At 40.2% G+C, this 16497-nt stretch overlaps 1 protein-coding gene across 5 annotated transcripts in view; it reads right to left on the bottom strand.

The window, feature by feature from the left end:
* NBEAL1 (neurobeachin like 1) overlaps nucleotides 1-16497 on the bottom strand; it is a 174807-nt gene that overhangs the window by 136520 nt on the left and 21790 nt on the right. For all 5 annotated transcript variants that reach the window (XM_056111674.1, XM_056111676.1, XM_056111677.1 and 2 more), the window contains exons 3-4: nucleotides 13763-13854; nucleotides 1077-1238 (exon numbers count right to left, since the gene is read on the bottom strand). In XM_056111674.1, coding sequence (XP_055967649.1) covers nucleotides 1077-1238; nucleotides 13763-13854 — 254 coding nt within the window. The remainder of the gene's footprint in view (nucleotides 1-1076; nucleotides 1239-13762; nucleotides 13855-16497) is intronic.

Genomic DNA, 16497 nt, shown 5'->3' with positions numbered 1-16497 from the left:
TGTCTGTGTCTGTGTAAAGCCAGGGACCGAATCTGACAATGCCTAAATCTGACTTGATGCATCACAATTTGAGGTATATTCTCTGTCACTGAACTACATTCTCAAGTCATCTCAAAATTTTTACTATTAACATGGAATGTGCACAGAAGTAAAATGTCTGAGCTCGGGGATGGAGTGATAGCACAGCGGTTAGGGCATTTGCCTTGCACGTGGCCAACTCAGGTTCGATTCCCAGCATCCCATATGGTCCCCTGAGCACCACCAGGAGTAATTCCCGAGTGCGTGAGCCAGGAGTAACCCCTCTGCATCGCCAGGTGTGACCCAAGAAGCAAAAAAAAATAATAATAAAAAAAAAGTCTGAGGTCTTTAAAAATTACAATTTTCATTAAGTTAGGCTCAAGCTATGTGTTACTACTGAGCTTCCTGATCCTTATACAAACCAAAAGTTTAAGGATTATAAACCTAAGCAACCTGGAAATGTAATAATAAACCTAATATCCTGGAAAACAAAGTATAAAGTAATTTTACTTTCTTAGTAAAGGATGAAATAAAGACTGATAAAAGTAATACAATAAAAATGTTCATGTTTACAGATGAGGGTAATAAAAAAAAGAGTACAATAGATTCTAGGCTAGCTAAAACCTACTGTTAATTTTCTTTAAAGCAATTTTTTTCAACTTGGCTGAGTCACTAGGTTTAGTGACTAAAAGGTTTTCCAATATAACAACAAATTACAAATCTACAAAAACCAAACTGCTACTGCAAAAGATGTGATTTATCTTGGGGCTGGAGCAATAGCACAGCGGGTAGGGCATTTGCCTTGCACACGACAAACCCGGGTTCAAATTGGCAAACCCGGGTTCGAATTCCAGCATCCCATATAGTCCCCTGAGCACCGTAAGAGTAATTCCTGAGTGCAGAGCCAGGAGTAAGCCCTGTGCATCGCCGGGTGTGACCCAAAAAGAAAAAAAAAGTGATTTATCTTTAAAATACATTATAAAAGAATAGAGACCATTAATAAATGTATTTTAAGTTTGGTAACTACTTAAAGCACGTCATTAATTTGTACCAGATACCTGCAAAGAATAATGAAAAACTTGACAAGCAAAATTGATAAAGCCTGTTGTTCTTCCTCTAAGCCATCTGCCATTTTCTGAACACAATGAAGCAGCTGGATCCTCAGAACCTGAAGGATATTATCAGGAAGCAGAGATATTCCTGGAGGCACATCATCCACTCTAAAATACAAGGGAAACAAAAAAAAAAAAAAAGAAATAGAGTTAAATATAAAAAAAAAAGTCATTGATACTTTATTTTAAACTTATTTATTTTTTTAGTCATTGATACTTGAAAAGAATTGTGAGGCCTGAGAGAGATATTATAGTGGGTTGGGCACTAGCCTTACACATGTCCCATATGTGTTCAAATCCCAGCACCCACCCCTTATGTTCAAATCCCAGCACCCTTTAGGTTTTCCTAAGACCTGCGAAAGAGTGAGCCCTTTTAGGATAACATTGCCACAGGGAGCTTAGGTTTATAGGGTCACATCCATCACAGTGCTCCCAGTCACTCCAATTCTTCTGTTTATCTGTAAACTCTTCTCTGTACTCTCCTCACCAGCCAGTTAATCACCTTTTCTCCCTAATCAGATTCTGTTAGCTTCTTAGATCAGATCCTTCTAAGGACACTGAACTTGATGTAAGTTATGTCTTTTGCATAGTTAACCTTAAAGCAATGTCCTTTCTGTATAGACACAGGAAGGCAGTTAATATTATGCTTTGTAACTTGGGAGTTAATCAACTCTGAATAATATTTACTCCTGGGCATCTGTTTTCTTGACTCAGTTGACCTTAGTTCCTAGCACCCCAAAGGCAGGGTCCCGACGAGGGACTGAATGGACCCAGGGCAAGCTGTGAGGTACCCTGACATCAAAATGGGCCAGGCCAAAGCGCCACGATACTCAACTATAAGTTGAGGGCATGATCATGGACAAATGCTGTCATGATCCAAAAGTAAGTAACAAAGAGACTAGGACCCTGCTGGGGCTAGGAAGACTAATCTGGCTTGAGGACTGCAGAATAGATAGTAAGATATCCTCAGGAAGAACCAAATTGTAAGTTTATATCTCTTACTGTGCTCATACAGAATGACATTGCTAGAAATATTGAAAGTAGATTTACTACAACTAATTAAGTAGATTACTAGCTGAGGAAAGAACACACCCTAGTTAGGATCCCACCCTTGAGCGGATCTCCTAGTAATCCAGAATAATGTCTTTAGATGAGATTTTTATCCTTGAGTTAAGGAGTGGTCTTACCTCTCTTTGCTGATTTGTCAATGTTCAACCCACCTTTGTGTCGCTGCCTTACATGACTGCTATATAAACTAAGACTGTAAGCTTGGTCGGGCGAGAAGGCTCAGGCTGAGGAAGAGCCTGAAGCTCAGACTCAGGCTCAGGCCCGGGCTCAGGCTCGGGCTCAGACTCCAGAGGGTAGAGTCAGAGGTGAGAGGGGCTCAGGCTTGAGAGACAGAAGCAGAAGGGGAGTGAAGATTGGAATAAACTATAATTGATACCGACCAGCATGGCCCTCGTTAGTTCCTTCGCCTGCACATTGCCATCGACCTCCCTGGGGTGGGGAAAGCAACACGAGACTACCAAATGCAGGCCGTGGGAGAAATAGAGCGCCGCCAGATTTTTGAAAACACACAATCCCTGAGCACAGCATAAGTAGAAAGCCCTGAGCACCACTGGGTGTGGCACCCAGAACAATAAATGAAGCTAGCTCTAGACATTCAGAAGATGCTCACCCAGAGCCATGGAATCAACCAACATCAGAGCTGACAACAGCAGCCAGAGTTGGCAAGAATGTGAGGCAAAAGGGAATTTTATTCACTGGCAGGAATGTTGACTGCAACAGCCTTTGTCAAAGACAAAAAGGACATTCCTCAAAAGAACCAAAGAATTGAACTTTCATAGGACATAATAATTCCCCTCCTGGGACTATACCCTAAGGGCCAAAAGGCACTGTGTAGGAAAGACATCTGCACCACCATGTTCACTGCAGCACCATTCACAATAGCCAAAACCGGCAACAACCCAAGTGCCCAAGAACAGAGGACTGGTTAAAGAAACTATTATAAAGGGACTGGAGAGACAGTACAGAAGATATGGCATTGACTTTGCATGTGGTCAACCCAGTTTGAGCCCTGGTATCCCACATGGTCCACTGAGTACTGCCAGGAAAAATTCCTGAGTGCAGAGCCAGGAGTAAACCCTGAGCATTGCAGGGTGTGGCCACACACACACACACACACACACACACACACACAAAGAAACTATGATACATAAAAACAACAGGAAACTACTAGGCTGTAAGAAAAAATTACCTCATGCATTTTGCTGCTACATGCATGGATCTGGAGAATATCATGTTGAGGGAAGTAATCAGAAAAAGAGGGACCAACTCAGAATGGTTCCCTTAATATACGGGATTTAAGAAACTTCAAAGGGGAATATCAATTCCCAAAGGAAATAGAAATATTACTTTGAGCAAGAGAAGTAGTCTTTAATAAGAAGCATATCACTGGGGTGGGGGCTTGGCAGGGTTAAGTTAGGGAAGAGAATACTAGGACTAGGGGGGAGGGAAAATGTGCCAGCCACACAAGTGAAGGGGTGGGTAGTAGAAGGGAAATGGGGGACACTGATGGAGGGTAGTGACATCAGTAAGAGGACTGGTGTTGGAACACTATGCCTGAATCTCAATCATGAATATTTTTGTAAGTTTGTAATTCACGGTGATTCAATTTTTAAAAATTTGCATTTTCAGTTCAAATCCTGAAGATCCTTTATTCCAGGAGGGTGAAAACAAAAAACAACAACAAAAAAGTCTTGGGGGCTGGAAAGATAGTACAGTGATCAGGGCATTTGCATCGTACACTGTTGACCTGGATTTGATCGCCAGCACTCCATGGTCCCCCAAGCTGACTAGAGTAATTCCTGAGCACATAACCAGGAGTAACCCGAGTATCACCAGGTATGATCCAAAAACATAAAAATTTTTTAAAAATTTTAAAAGGAGGGGCAAGCACATATGCTGCCTGAGCACATGTGTCGCCCGCATCACCCCTCTTGAGATGAGTACTTTCATGTTTTCATGTCTAATGCTGGGATGTGTGTAAGGGCTCTCTCCGCCCTTGGAGAAGGCCGGGTTCCCTTTTGGGTAGGTTACTCTCTACTCTCTCTCACTTTCACTCCCTCCTTCCCTACAAAACCTCCAAATAAAAACTATGTAATTTCAAAAAAAAATTAAAAAATTAAAAAAATAAAATAAAAAGAGGGGCAAGAACGATAGCACTGCGAGTAGGGCATTTGCCTTGCATGCAGCTGACATGGCCAACCTGAGTTTGATTCCTCCGCCCCTCTCGGAGAGCCCGGCAAGCTACCAAGAGTATCTCGCCCATGTGGCAAAGCCTGGCAAACTACCCGTGGCATATTCAATATGCCAAACACAGTAACAAGTTTCACAACGTTACTGGGCCCGCTCGAGTAAATCAATGAACAACGGGTGGACAGTGACAGTGACAGTGATCATTTCTAAAAGAAAAACTAGAGAGAGGCTGAAGAGATACCTTGGGGTCAAGGAAAATACATGTCTTGCATGCAAGAGAAGTTGGGCCTTAGAAGTTTACGCTGTCCCAAGCATTACCAGGCACAGCTCTGGAGGAGCCCAGAGCACCAGCAGGTGTTGATCTGATATTCTAACACATTAGCCAAAAAGTGCCATATCCAGGCCTTAGCAAAAAAATGGCCAAGTACTACTGCTAGAAGCACTCAGGTCCACCAAACACTGTTTGGAAAAAAAACAACTACCTCCCTATCCCCCCAAAAGAAGTAGCTAGCAACCAGAAAATAAAAATAAAAGCTCCTATGCCTAAATCAGTTTTTAGTTTCTGGGTCATCCTTGGTGGTGCTCACGGCTTATACTTGGCTCTGTACTCAGGGATCAGTCCTGGTAGAGTTGGGGGACAATATGGAATTCTGGGGATTGAACGCAGATTGGCCATATGCAAAGCAAACTCCCTACCTGCCATGCTGTTGCTCTGGCCCCAATTGTCTGAACATCTTAATCAATAAAAAAAAAAAAAAAACACGTATTATCTGTCCTATTCCACAAAGCTCTGAAATCAGAAAATTGCTGTGTATTTTAGCTTCAAAATGTCAAGATAAGAGGCCAGATAGTCTAGTAGTGGGGTGCTTGTCTTGCACGCGGCTGACCTACGCTCAATCCCTGGCTTCCCATCTGGTTACCCCAAGCACCACCAGGAGTAATTCTTGAATGCAAAGTCAGGATTAACTCCTGACCATCATCAGTTGTAGCTCAAAAACAAATTTAAAAATAAAATAAATGTCAAGATAATAACATAATATTACAGGGCTAGAGAGAGTGATAGCCTTGCATACAGCTAACCTGGATTCAATCTCCAGCACACCAAATGATCACCAGAGTCCCTCCAAGAACTATCCCAGAGCACAGAGCCAGGAGCCCAGAGAACCACTGGGTAGGCCCCAAAACCAAAAAACTATGCAAAAAAAAAAAAAAGGCAATGGACTATGTTAAATATGGCCATCACTAAAATCTAAGAATCTTTCTATAAAACCCTATGGAGACCCCGGCAAACACCTCCACACCCCACAGCCACCAGCAACAAATTACAAACAGCCCAACTTCACTGCTTCCCAACTAATCTCTGCAGAGAAACCAAGCTGACAAAAATTCCAGGTATACCAGCTGGGGGCTAAAAACTCTGGGGTCTTCTCATAGTGGGGTTGGGCAACCTCCCCCAAACCCTCAGTACCTTCAGTAGCCCCAGCAGCCACACCCCCACTGCCAAGGCCATGTAAACAATGGCCCAGCTTCACAACTTCACAACTAATCTCAGAAAAGATACAAACCATGCCAAGGCGCTGAAACTCATCAGCCAAGTTCTACAGATCCTGGAGTGACACCTCCAAATTCTACAATACAGATAACCCAGGAGCACACCAAATTAAATGAGAAAGTCACAAAAGAAGCCAACTAAGTTCAGTAAACAAAAGCAGTAACACAGGAGGCCTAACTAGCAGTAAACAGCTTAGTAAACCCTCAGACAATGACTTTAATGACCATACTGTGAGATGTAATGTTCACAACTATTATTTTACTGAAGTATTTTTTGATAATTCCCTTAGCCATTTAGTTGAAATAAACCATATAAAGTAAATTATTTTGTGCCTGCTATGGGGGCAGGCTTGGGAGGTGGATGGGAAACTAGGACAATGGTAGAGGGAAGGTCACACTGGGGGTGGGACTGGTGCTGGAACAGTGACTGCCCCAAACAACTGTATTATGAACAACTTTGTAAACCACAGTATTAGGAAAATAAAAAAGAAAAGAAAATGCCAGGACTAGAAAACACAAATAAACAAAACTATTCTTCAAGTGGAAAAAAACAAAACAAAACTAGTATCTGACTTAATAAAATTACACAGAAAATGAAAGCACATTACCAACACTGTTGAATGTACAACATTACAAAAACAAGTCTTAATTTAGTTTGACTACCATCTCACTTGCAGCTTTCAAATCTTTTACTTATTTGAAGATGGTTCTAGAAAAACCTGTATATATGCTTTCCTTCCTACTGAAGAACTAAAAAGAAGTGATTAGAAAAACAGCAATTTCAAAATACTATGAAAGATTTAAACAGAACTGATTTTCAACACTGAGCTGCCATTACATCTTCACTTTTTCAAGCATGGTTTTTGTTTTATGAGTTTTGTGTTTTTTAACTAACTCTCACTAGAAATAAAATTGAACCTTGGTTATAATATGAAATTTAGGGTCATGTTGCAAGTCATCAAGATTTAAGAAATTGGAATTATTTTTTTAACCTCTTAAAGCTTACTACATGACATTCAATGCCCCTTCTTTCTGAAACTTCCAAACTCCAGAAATCTGTTTCATTCAGGTTTAGCTCCTAAATATTTATGGTGAACTGCTGCAATTATTATCTCTATTTAACACAGAGTAGTTCAATATAAATTTCAAATAATTAAACTTTGGAGAAAGATTGAAAAAAGGGAAAAGTCATACAAATCTCCAACATAGAGATTCTACAAAATCAGTTTATTATATAATGAGAATTAACAGGCCAGAGCAATAGTACAGCAGATACGAAGCTTGCCTCGCATGCAGTCGACCCAGGTTCATTTCCCAGCATCCCCTAATTTCTGAGTGCAAACCCTTGAGGTCCAGAAAACAAAAAATAATAAAATAAGAATTATCCAAGTGTTATTTCTGTTTTGTTGGTGCAAAGCCAGGACATTAAGATGAGCCTCTGGATGCTGCCCTGCAAGCAGGAAGAAGAACCGAGGCCCCACTTCACACTAAGTGGGCAAGCCAAAAACTTGGGAGTCCAATAACCTGGAGAAGTACAGTGTGCTCTCATACACCCACCTGGTCATACATTATCTTGGTAGTATAAGGCAGCAGTTTCCCTCTCTCCTACACATCCTTAATCTGGATGAACCTTCAAGTATCAGTATGAGTCTTTGCCCTATGTGTAACCAACCATAAGAATGTGGGACACATAATCTGCAAAACCTACGTGTCCAGCTCCATATCTTCCTCTGACATTTTTAATCATAACAACATAGCTTTGACAGCACAGCTTTGACAAGACAATGTATACCCCGATGTTCCTCTGATGAATGCTCATCCTATAACTGTTTCTATTCTCGTTAGTCTTTCTCTGTGATGAAGTCATTAGGATATAATTGATAACAAATGGAATAAAAGGAGGCCTCTGGCAGTTGCTCTTTGCCTCGAGCCAGAACGAGCCTTGGGCCTCTGTGCTCTGTACATTCCTCTCGCGTGTTCTATCTCCGTGCCTCCTACTGAAAGAATATTCATGCAACACTATTTATCATTTTGGATCACACCTGACAGTGCTGGGAGGTTACTACTCTCAGACTGTTCATGGATTCTCTGGGTGGTGTTCAGGGAACCAAACAGTGGTGGGGATCAGCTGACATGCTTATTATTAACCGTACTTATCTCCCTGACTTTTATATTTTACTTATCTTTATTTCTCCTATTTTATTTTGGTTTGGGGGCCACACTTGGCTGTGCTCAGGGTTTACTCCTGGCTCGGCGCTCAAGTATCACTTTTGGTGGGCTCAGGAGACCATATATGGTGCCAGGGATCAAACCTTTGCCTGGATCAGCATACAAGGCAAACATCATACACACTGTACTCCAGCCACTGGTTTTAATTTTAATCTATCCTCTCCACTCTGTACTTTTTCATTTCAAACTTTAAAATGGTTTAGTTCTTACATATTAAGGATGATTCTTTTTGCTTTATTTGGGGGAAGGGGGCGGGGGGAGGGTCACACCTGGTGATGCACAGGGGTTACACCTGGCTTTGCACTCAGAAATTACTCCTGGCAGTGCTTAGGGGAACATATGGGATGCTGAGAATCAAACCCGGGTTGGCAGCATGCAAGGCAAATGCCCTACCCATTGTACTATCACTCCAGCACCTTAAGGGTGATTATTGATGTATCAGAGCTTGCTACCATCAGTATTTATGTTATTTTAAGTTCTGGTTCAATTTATTTCCTGGCTCTTTTTTGCCTCTTTGTTTGTTTGTAGACTTCCTTATTTATCTTTAAAACTTATTTTTGGGAGCTCCTTCCCACATTTCTAATAGTAAAGTTCTATTGTGGGCAAATTTGAATTCCTTGTCTAAGAATACTGCCTAACCAATGATATGTAATGACTGAATGACTCCCGAATATTATGCTGAAAATCAAAAAAGAAGTGTTAAGGAAGCAAAGGAAACAAATTTGAGCAATGTATTTTTGGTTGTTTCTTGGTTCGGGGGCCATACCCAACAGTGCTTAGGGGCTATTTCCAGTGCAGTGCTTGGGGGTCACTCCCAGTAGTACTTGGGGAATCGTGCTGTGCTGGTCCTCCAACATAAACAGCATGTGATACAGAATTTGGAAATTCTCCACAGCTTGATTTGCATAGTTTTAAGGTGACTGAGGTTTTCGGCAATTATTTTAGGAGTGTGCCTGTCGTGATTAGGGTTTACTTCTGGCTCTGTGCTCAGGGTTCACTCCTGGCAGGGCTCAGAGAACAATACAGGGTGCCAGTGATTAACTCCGGGTTGAGTACATACGAGGTCTTACTGGATACTTTTCATCTGGCCCCTAGGACAGGGAGAGAGGGAAGGGTCAGTGGGGCACCCTGAGACAATGGGTATGGGGGAGGAATGTTATATACATGGAACCCTGATTATTAATAACATTATAAATCACGATGACTAAAATAAAAATTGAAATGATCTCCAAAGAAAGGAAGCATTTATAATGTATTGGCGTTGAGTGCATCTTAAAACTTTAGAAGTCCTCACTTCAATATTTCAGACATTCAATGATTCAAAATCTGACTTCATGAAATCCTCATGCTCATGATTTAAAATGATGCAAGTTATTAAAAAGAAAGCACTTTGGGACCAGAGATATAGTACAGTGGGTAAGGTTCTTGTTTTGCATATGGTCGACCAGGTTCAATCCCCAACATCCCATATGATCCCTTCTCTGCTAGGAGTGTATCCTTGAGTGCAGAGCCAGGAGTAAGCCCTGTGTATCGCCAGGTATGGTGCAAATCCCACCTCGCTCCTCAAAACAACAAACCAATACAGTCACCAAAGCTACTTCAAAAAACATACATATGATTTTCTCATGCAGGAAATTCTTTAGTAGGGTGCTGTGCATTCCATTAAAAAAAAAAGTCTAAATCCACAGCAAAGCCTAAAGTGCGAGAACATGACATTTTATAATCCAGCTCCTATTTGATTCTCCAGACTCAACTCACCTGGACCTACCTTCTTTCTGTCCACTTCCATGGACAAAAACCATGACAAAAACTTTCCTCTTTATAGATTTTTAGAGCTCCTGATACTCTCTTATCAACCACAACCTACATCTCACTTTCTTTTCAATACATCTACAAAAATATAACTCCTTTTAAAAACAATAATAATAGAACTCCTTTTGTGACTAAAATTATTTCCTCATTGCTCTAGTATTTTACCATAACCAACCAACTTCTCTTTCCTGACTGAAAACTACTTGGTCTGTATTTGGGTTTTTTTTTTAAGTGAAAAACAGGTTTCATTTGGGAGTTTTGAGGAAGACATGTGGGGAGTGTGGGGGGGGGGGGTGAGAGGGGAGAGAAGATTTGGCCTTTTCAAGATAATTGAGATATAGTAAAAATTTTATCTGGAAAGAGATCCCAAGAACTGCAGTAGGGAAGAAATGGTGGGAAGCAAAGGGAGAAATGATTTGCATTTTCACTTGCACTTTCTTTCTTGTAAGAATTTTCTCCATTTTTAAACTGGGGACATTTGTGGAGGGAAGTGGAGACTGGTGAAAGGATTGGTGTTGGAATACTGTATGCCTGAAACTCAATTTGTATCTTTGTAATTCACAGTATTTAAATTTTCTAAAATTCCTCCATTTTCCTTTAAAACTTTTTTATTGAATCACAGTGAGATAGACCATTACAAAGCTGTTTATGATTAGATTTCATTTATGATTAGATTTCATTTATACAGTATTCCAATACCCATCCCTCCACCAGTGTACATTTCCCAGCACCAGTGTTCCCAGGTTCCCTCCCATCACCCACCCAACCCACACCCATTGCCTGCCTCTATAGCAGGTGCACTTCTCCTCCCCTCCCCCTCCCTTTTCCCCCACCCTTCCCCACCCTCTCCTTTTTTTTCTTCCTTTTGAGCAGTGTGGTTTGCAATACTGATAATGCAATTATCAAGAATATCCCTTATCTACTTTTAACCTTCAGACCATTTCCAGCATGATCATTCCCAGATATTATTGTCATACTGGTCTCTTCTCTATCCTACCTACCCTCAGTCCAACACACACTTGTGATTAGTTCCAATCACTGACTAGTCCTCCTAACCTCTGTTTTCCCTGGTCATTGATATTAAACTTCTACTATATATTTTTATATACCATAAATGAATAGTCATTCTATATCTGTCTCTTTCTTTCTGACTCATTTCACTCAGCAAGATACTCTCCATGTCCATCCATTTATAGGCAAATTTCATGACTTCATTTTTCCTGACAGCTGCATAGTGTTCCATTGTGTAGTTGTGCCATAGTTTCTTTATACATTTGTCTGTTCTTGGGCACTCAAGTTCTTTACAGATTCTGGCTATGGTGAATAGTGCTGCAGTGAACATAGGAGTGCAGACGGTGTGTGTTTTGAGGCCCCCTGGGTATATTCCCGAAGTGGTATTACTGGGTCAGATGGGAGGCATCACCTTTCCCAATCTCAAACTATACTACAAAAAAAAGCAGCAATAATTAAAACAGCATGGTATTGGAATAAAGACAGATCCACAGACCAATGAAATAGAGTTGAATATCCTTCCACACACCCTCAAATATATGATCATCTAATCATTGATAAGGGAGCAAGAGATATGAAGTGGAACAAGAAAAGCCTCTTTAAGAAATGGTGCTAGCGGATGTGAGGGCGATCTGGCTGCGACATCTGTCACCCCACTGATCGCCAGGGTTCATTAGGCTGATCTGGCTGGCTAGGCGGGTGTCCCCTTCCTCCCTCACCACTCCATGTGCGTCCCTCCTGAAGCTGCGCGCTCGGTGGAAGAGGACGGCCTTCCCCAAACAGAGACAGATAGGTCTTCGGTGGAGGGTATACAAGTAGCTGTACTCCCCGGCTAGAACCTCCAAACAAGCTCCCAAGAAACGGTGCTAGCAAAAGTGGACAGTTATGTGCAAAAAAAAAAAAAAAAAGGGCTCACACCTTTACCTAACACTACGCACAAAAGTCAGATCAAAATGGATTAAAGACCTCAACGTCATGCCTGAATCCATAGAGAACATTGAGGAAAAGGTCGGCAAAACCATCCATGATATTGAAGCTAAAGGTATCTTCAAAGATGAAACACCACTGACCAAGCAAGTGGAAGCAAAAATAAACAAACTGGACTATTTTAAACTAAGAAGCTTCTGCACCTCAAAAGAAACAATGACCAGGTTACAAAGACAGACCATGGAATGGGAAAGGATATTCACCCAATACCCTTCTGATAAGGGGTTAATATCAAAGATCACTGGTTGAACTTTACAAGGAAAATACATTCAATCCCATAAGAAAATGGGGCAATGAATTGAATAGTAACTTTCTCAAAGAAGAAAATCGAATAGCCAAAATCGAATGAAAAAATGCTCTTCATCACTAATTCATCAGGGAGATGCAGATCAAAAGAACAATGAGATATCTCACACCACAGATTCTGGCACACATTTAAAAGAACAAATGTAACTGGTGTTGGCGTGGGTGTGGGGAAAAAGGGACTCTCCTTCACTGCTGGTGGGCATAATGACTAGTCCTGCCTTTTTTGGAAGACAATATGGAATTTCTCAAAATTCCTCCATTTTCAAGTCTAGCTTCTGATAATCTGAATACTTTGTCTCTAAGACTTTGTTTTGTTTTGGGGTCACACCCAGCTGTCCTCAGGGGTACTCCTGGCTCTGTAGTCAGAAATTACTCCTAGCAATGCTCAGAAATCATATGGGGTGCTGGGGATCAAACCACAGTTGGCTGCATGCAAAGCAAGCAACCTATTTGCTGTATATTGCTCTGACCTGACTCCCTCCAAGATGTTTTCTAAGGCCCACTCTGAAGGTCAGAAATAGAAACTTCAACTCACAGGTCTATGACACTATAAAGAAATCCTTTTTATGTGAGGTGCATTTTGGGACGTATGGTGGGTCCTTAGATATTTTCAAGAGAGAAGCTGGCCACAACAGAAAAACTAGGCCACCCTCAAGTTCCTGGGATTGGTGAGGAGCTGGATGACAGACCTCAAATGCAAAGTCAATGACTAATAAGGCTTGATAAAATTTTAATACCCAAAGTTCAAAGTATTTCCTTATTAAAACAAACAGATGTTTAGGCAAAGGGCATATGAATCCTGCATCTGCATCTCTTTGCAGGCCCTTTTCTACTTCTATACTTTATAATAAAACTTTTTACAACACTTTCACTGAGTTCTATAATTCACTGTAAAAAGTTATAAAATGGGAAGATTTGAGAATCTCCAACTACTACTCAGTTGGTAAGAAGTGTGAGTAGGGGCCAGAGTGATAGTAAATGGGGAAGGTATTTGCCTTGCATGCATTCAACCCAGTTTTGATCCCTGGCACCCCATATGGTCCCTGAAGCACTGTCAGGAGTAATTTCTGAGTGCAGAGCCAGGAGTAATCCCTGAGCATCACCAGGTGTGAACCAAAAAGCCAAAAAGTCCAAAAAAAAAAAAAAAGTGTGAGTAGTTCCCAAGACTTGGAACTGGTTGGCATATGATGTAAAGACAGTCTCATGAAAGATTAACTTGTAAAATCTGGAGGTAACTCTGGGAAGTGATGAACTGAAGTGAAATGCATTGACACAAGGTGCCACCATAATTGAAAAAGTCTAGTAGCGAGATTCAGCATAACCAAGAATAGATGTGGTAAATTAACTTGAAAGAGCAAAGTTACACAGGATTTTATGTGTCATGTAACTGCCATTCTTGTTATCAGTCATCAATGGTGTCTTTGTGATAAAAACTAACAAACTCACCCAAGAGTAAAGATTTACATGTTTATACATACCTGGTGGGCAGTTTTTCAAAGTCAACATCTAAGAACTGCTCATAGCTAGAAACAAAGTTGTCCAACCAAAGTTTCAGATAATCTGGGTCTTTCTGAAATAAGAAAACGATATTATCGATTAGAGAGAAAAAAAGTAGGCACAGAATGATAAATCTAAAGCACTGACATGAACTACATAAAATACACATTGTATATAATATATGAAAAGTGCTATTTTTAAATGTATATTATGTTTAGTTAACTTGCAGATGACTTCCCACATAATTTGCATGAAAAACAACAAGGTACTGTAAAATTGTAAACAACTCTCCCTCTACCATCTGTAAATCTTATCCTTTAGTGCCTTGTCATATATGCTCCCATCTTAAGATCGTTACAGTGGCACTTTTGTCTACCAAAATATTTCCCTCCACCCCCGGCCCCAGAGCTGAATGGCTAACTCTCTTATGTTCTTCAACTAACTCCTCATTTTCTCAAGGAAGCCAACTTTTACCATCTCCTTTTTTGTCTGTTTGGCTCTTTTTGGTTTCAGTTTTTGGACCACACCCAACGGTGCTCAGGATTTGAGCACCATGATCCTGACTCTGAGCTCAGATATCATTCCTGACAAGCTTGGTAGACCCTATGTGGTGCTTGGGATCAAACCCATGTTGACCGCATACAAGGTAAGCACCTTATCTGCTGTACTATCTCTTTGGCCCAAATCAGCTTTCCTTGAAATAGTCAATCTTTTACCTAGCCCTATTCTGTTTCTCCACCCTGTGGTGCTTTCCAACCCTTTATCATTTCCCATTAGATACAGATATAATTATATATAGATAAGATATAGACATACACAAAACACACACACACACACACACACACACACACTCTTTTATGTTCATTGAGTGCTTAGTAATATAGCCAGGATATGGAAACAACCCAAATGTCCAAGATAAGTTGTGGTGTATATACACAATGGAAAAATAATGCAGTTTCATGAAAACATGTAATCGTGTATGTTGTTGCAGCATGACTAGCACAGGAGAGTATCATGTTTAAAAGCAAAATAATTTAGAAGGAAAACAACAAATACTGGATGAGCTCAATCATCTGTGGTACAGAGAAAGAGAAAAAAACAAGGGAACAGAGAGCATCAAATAATGACAAACACTTGGTTTTTGGATTACAAACTCAGGTTATCAAGGGGTAGCAGAAATAATGAGGAGTCCTAGAAGTGACATGGGGACAGTGGTGAAGGATCTTAGTCACTGACAGTGGTGGGGGTGCAGTAACTTTGATATCAATAGCATAAATTTTAACACTATTGTAACAGTGTTAGATAAATGTTAATCATAGTTTAAAAACAAAACAAAGGAAGAGGGACCAGAGATAGCAGAGAGGTTAAAGCACTTCCCAAGCACAGAGCCAATCCCCAGCACCACATATGGTCCCCTGAGCGCTGCAAGGAGTGACCCAATGGGCACAGGAGTGAGCTTTAAGCAGAGTCAGGTGTGGCCCAAAAGTCAAAAGCAAACAAAAAAGAAACAAATGCCTCAGATGATAAACTAGGCAAGATGGGAATAATTTATAGATCATTCCACCTCAAAACACCAGAACATCCTTTTTTTTAAAACCTCAAGGAACATTCTCAAGGACAGGTGTGATACACCACAAAACAAGTCAATAAATTTATGAAAACTGAAATATCAGGTATCAGGGCACAATGATATGAGCAAGGAAATCAAAGGGAAATTAAAAAGAAAGAAAGAAATTTGTGGTAACACAGACCTATGTTTAACTATGATTAACATTTCAGGAGACAAGAAGAACCATCAATGAAAAAACCTGAACCAAAGTATTACAAATACAGAAAAACAGATAATTAATAAATAGAAGAAAACAATAAAAGCTGGATGAAATGAATATCTGATTTAATTTCAGATCCAAAAGACAATCTAAAATGTAAACAAAACCAGCAGATGGCTCAAGAAAGAATTAATAAACTAGATAAAACCCTAGTCAAACTCCAAAAGAAAAAACAAACTAAATTAATGAAAGAGATGATATAACAGATACTACAGAAATATAAACAATCCTAAGAGTATTTCTAACAGTGTGATAGTAATTATATGGCAACAAACTGGACAACACAGAAGAAATTCTTAGAGGTTTTGTGAAACATGAAATTCTAATTCATGGAAATCAGGAACTGAACAGACCCTTCCTGACAATGAAATGAAACAGTAATCAAAAGCCTTTCCCTACTCTCCCCCTAAAAGCCAATGGCCACTAGTAAATTCTAACCAAACTTTTAAAGAAATAATAACTGGGAAGAGGAAGGGTAGCTGAAAGATAGTAAAGTGGTACTCACGGAACCCTATCACAGTACTGTACTGTGCCAAAAGTTATTGAAAAAAACAAGGGTAGGCTTCTGGCTTTGGTGAAGGCAAGTGGACACTGGTGAAGGGATTGGTACTGAAACATTGTATGCCATGAAACTCAACCATGAATAATAACTTTGTAATTCACAGAAACCAAATTTAAAAAAAAAAGTATTCTTCTCAAACTCTGTAAAACTGAAAAGGAGTTACACTGCTAAATAGTCTATGAGGCCAATATTACTAGGTCCAAAACCAGACAAGAAACTCAAGTAACTTATTTCTGTAAAATAAAAGCATTACACTACAAATCAGAAATCCTAAAAGAATGTTCCCAGAATAATCAGACTGCTGCTGACCTTTTGTGTATTTGCT

Source organism: Sorex fumeus, unplaced genomic scaffold (assembly GCF_029834395.1).
Source record: "Sorex fumeus unplaced genomic scaffold, SorFum_2.1 ptg000014l, whole genome shotgun sequence".
Classification (NCBI taxonomy): Eukaryota; Metazoa; Chordata; class Mammalia; order Eulipotyphla; family Soricidae; genus Sorex; species Sorex fumeus.
The sequence above is the reverse complement of the archived record's forward strand: the minus strand, read 5'-3'. Positions and strand labels throughout refer to the sequence as shown.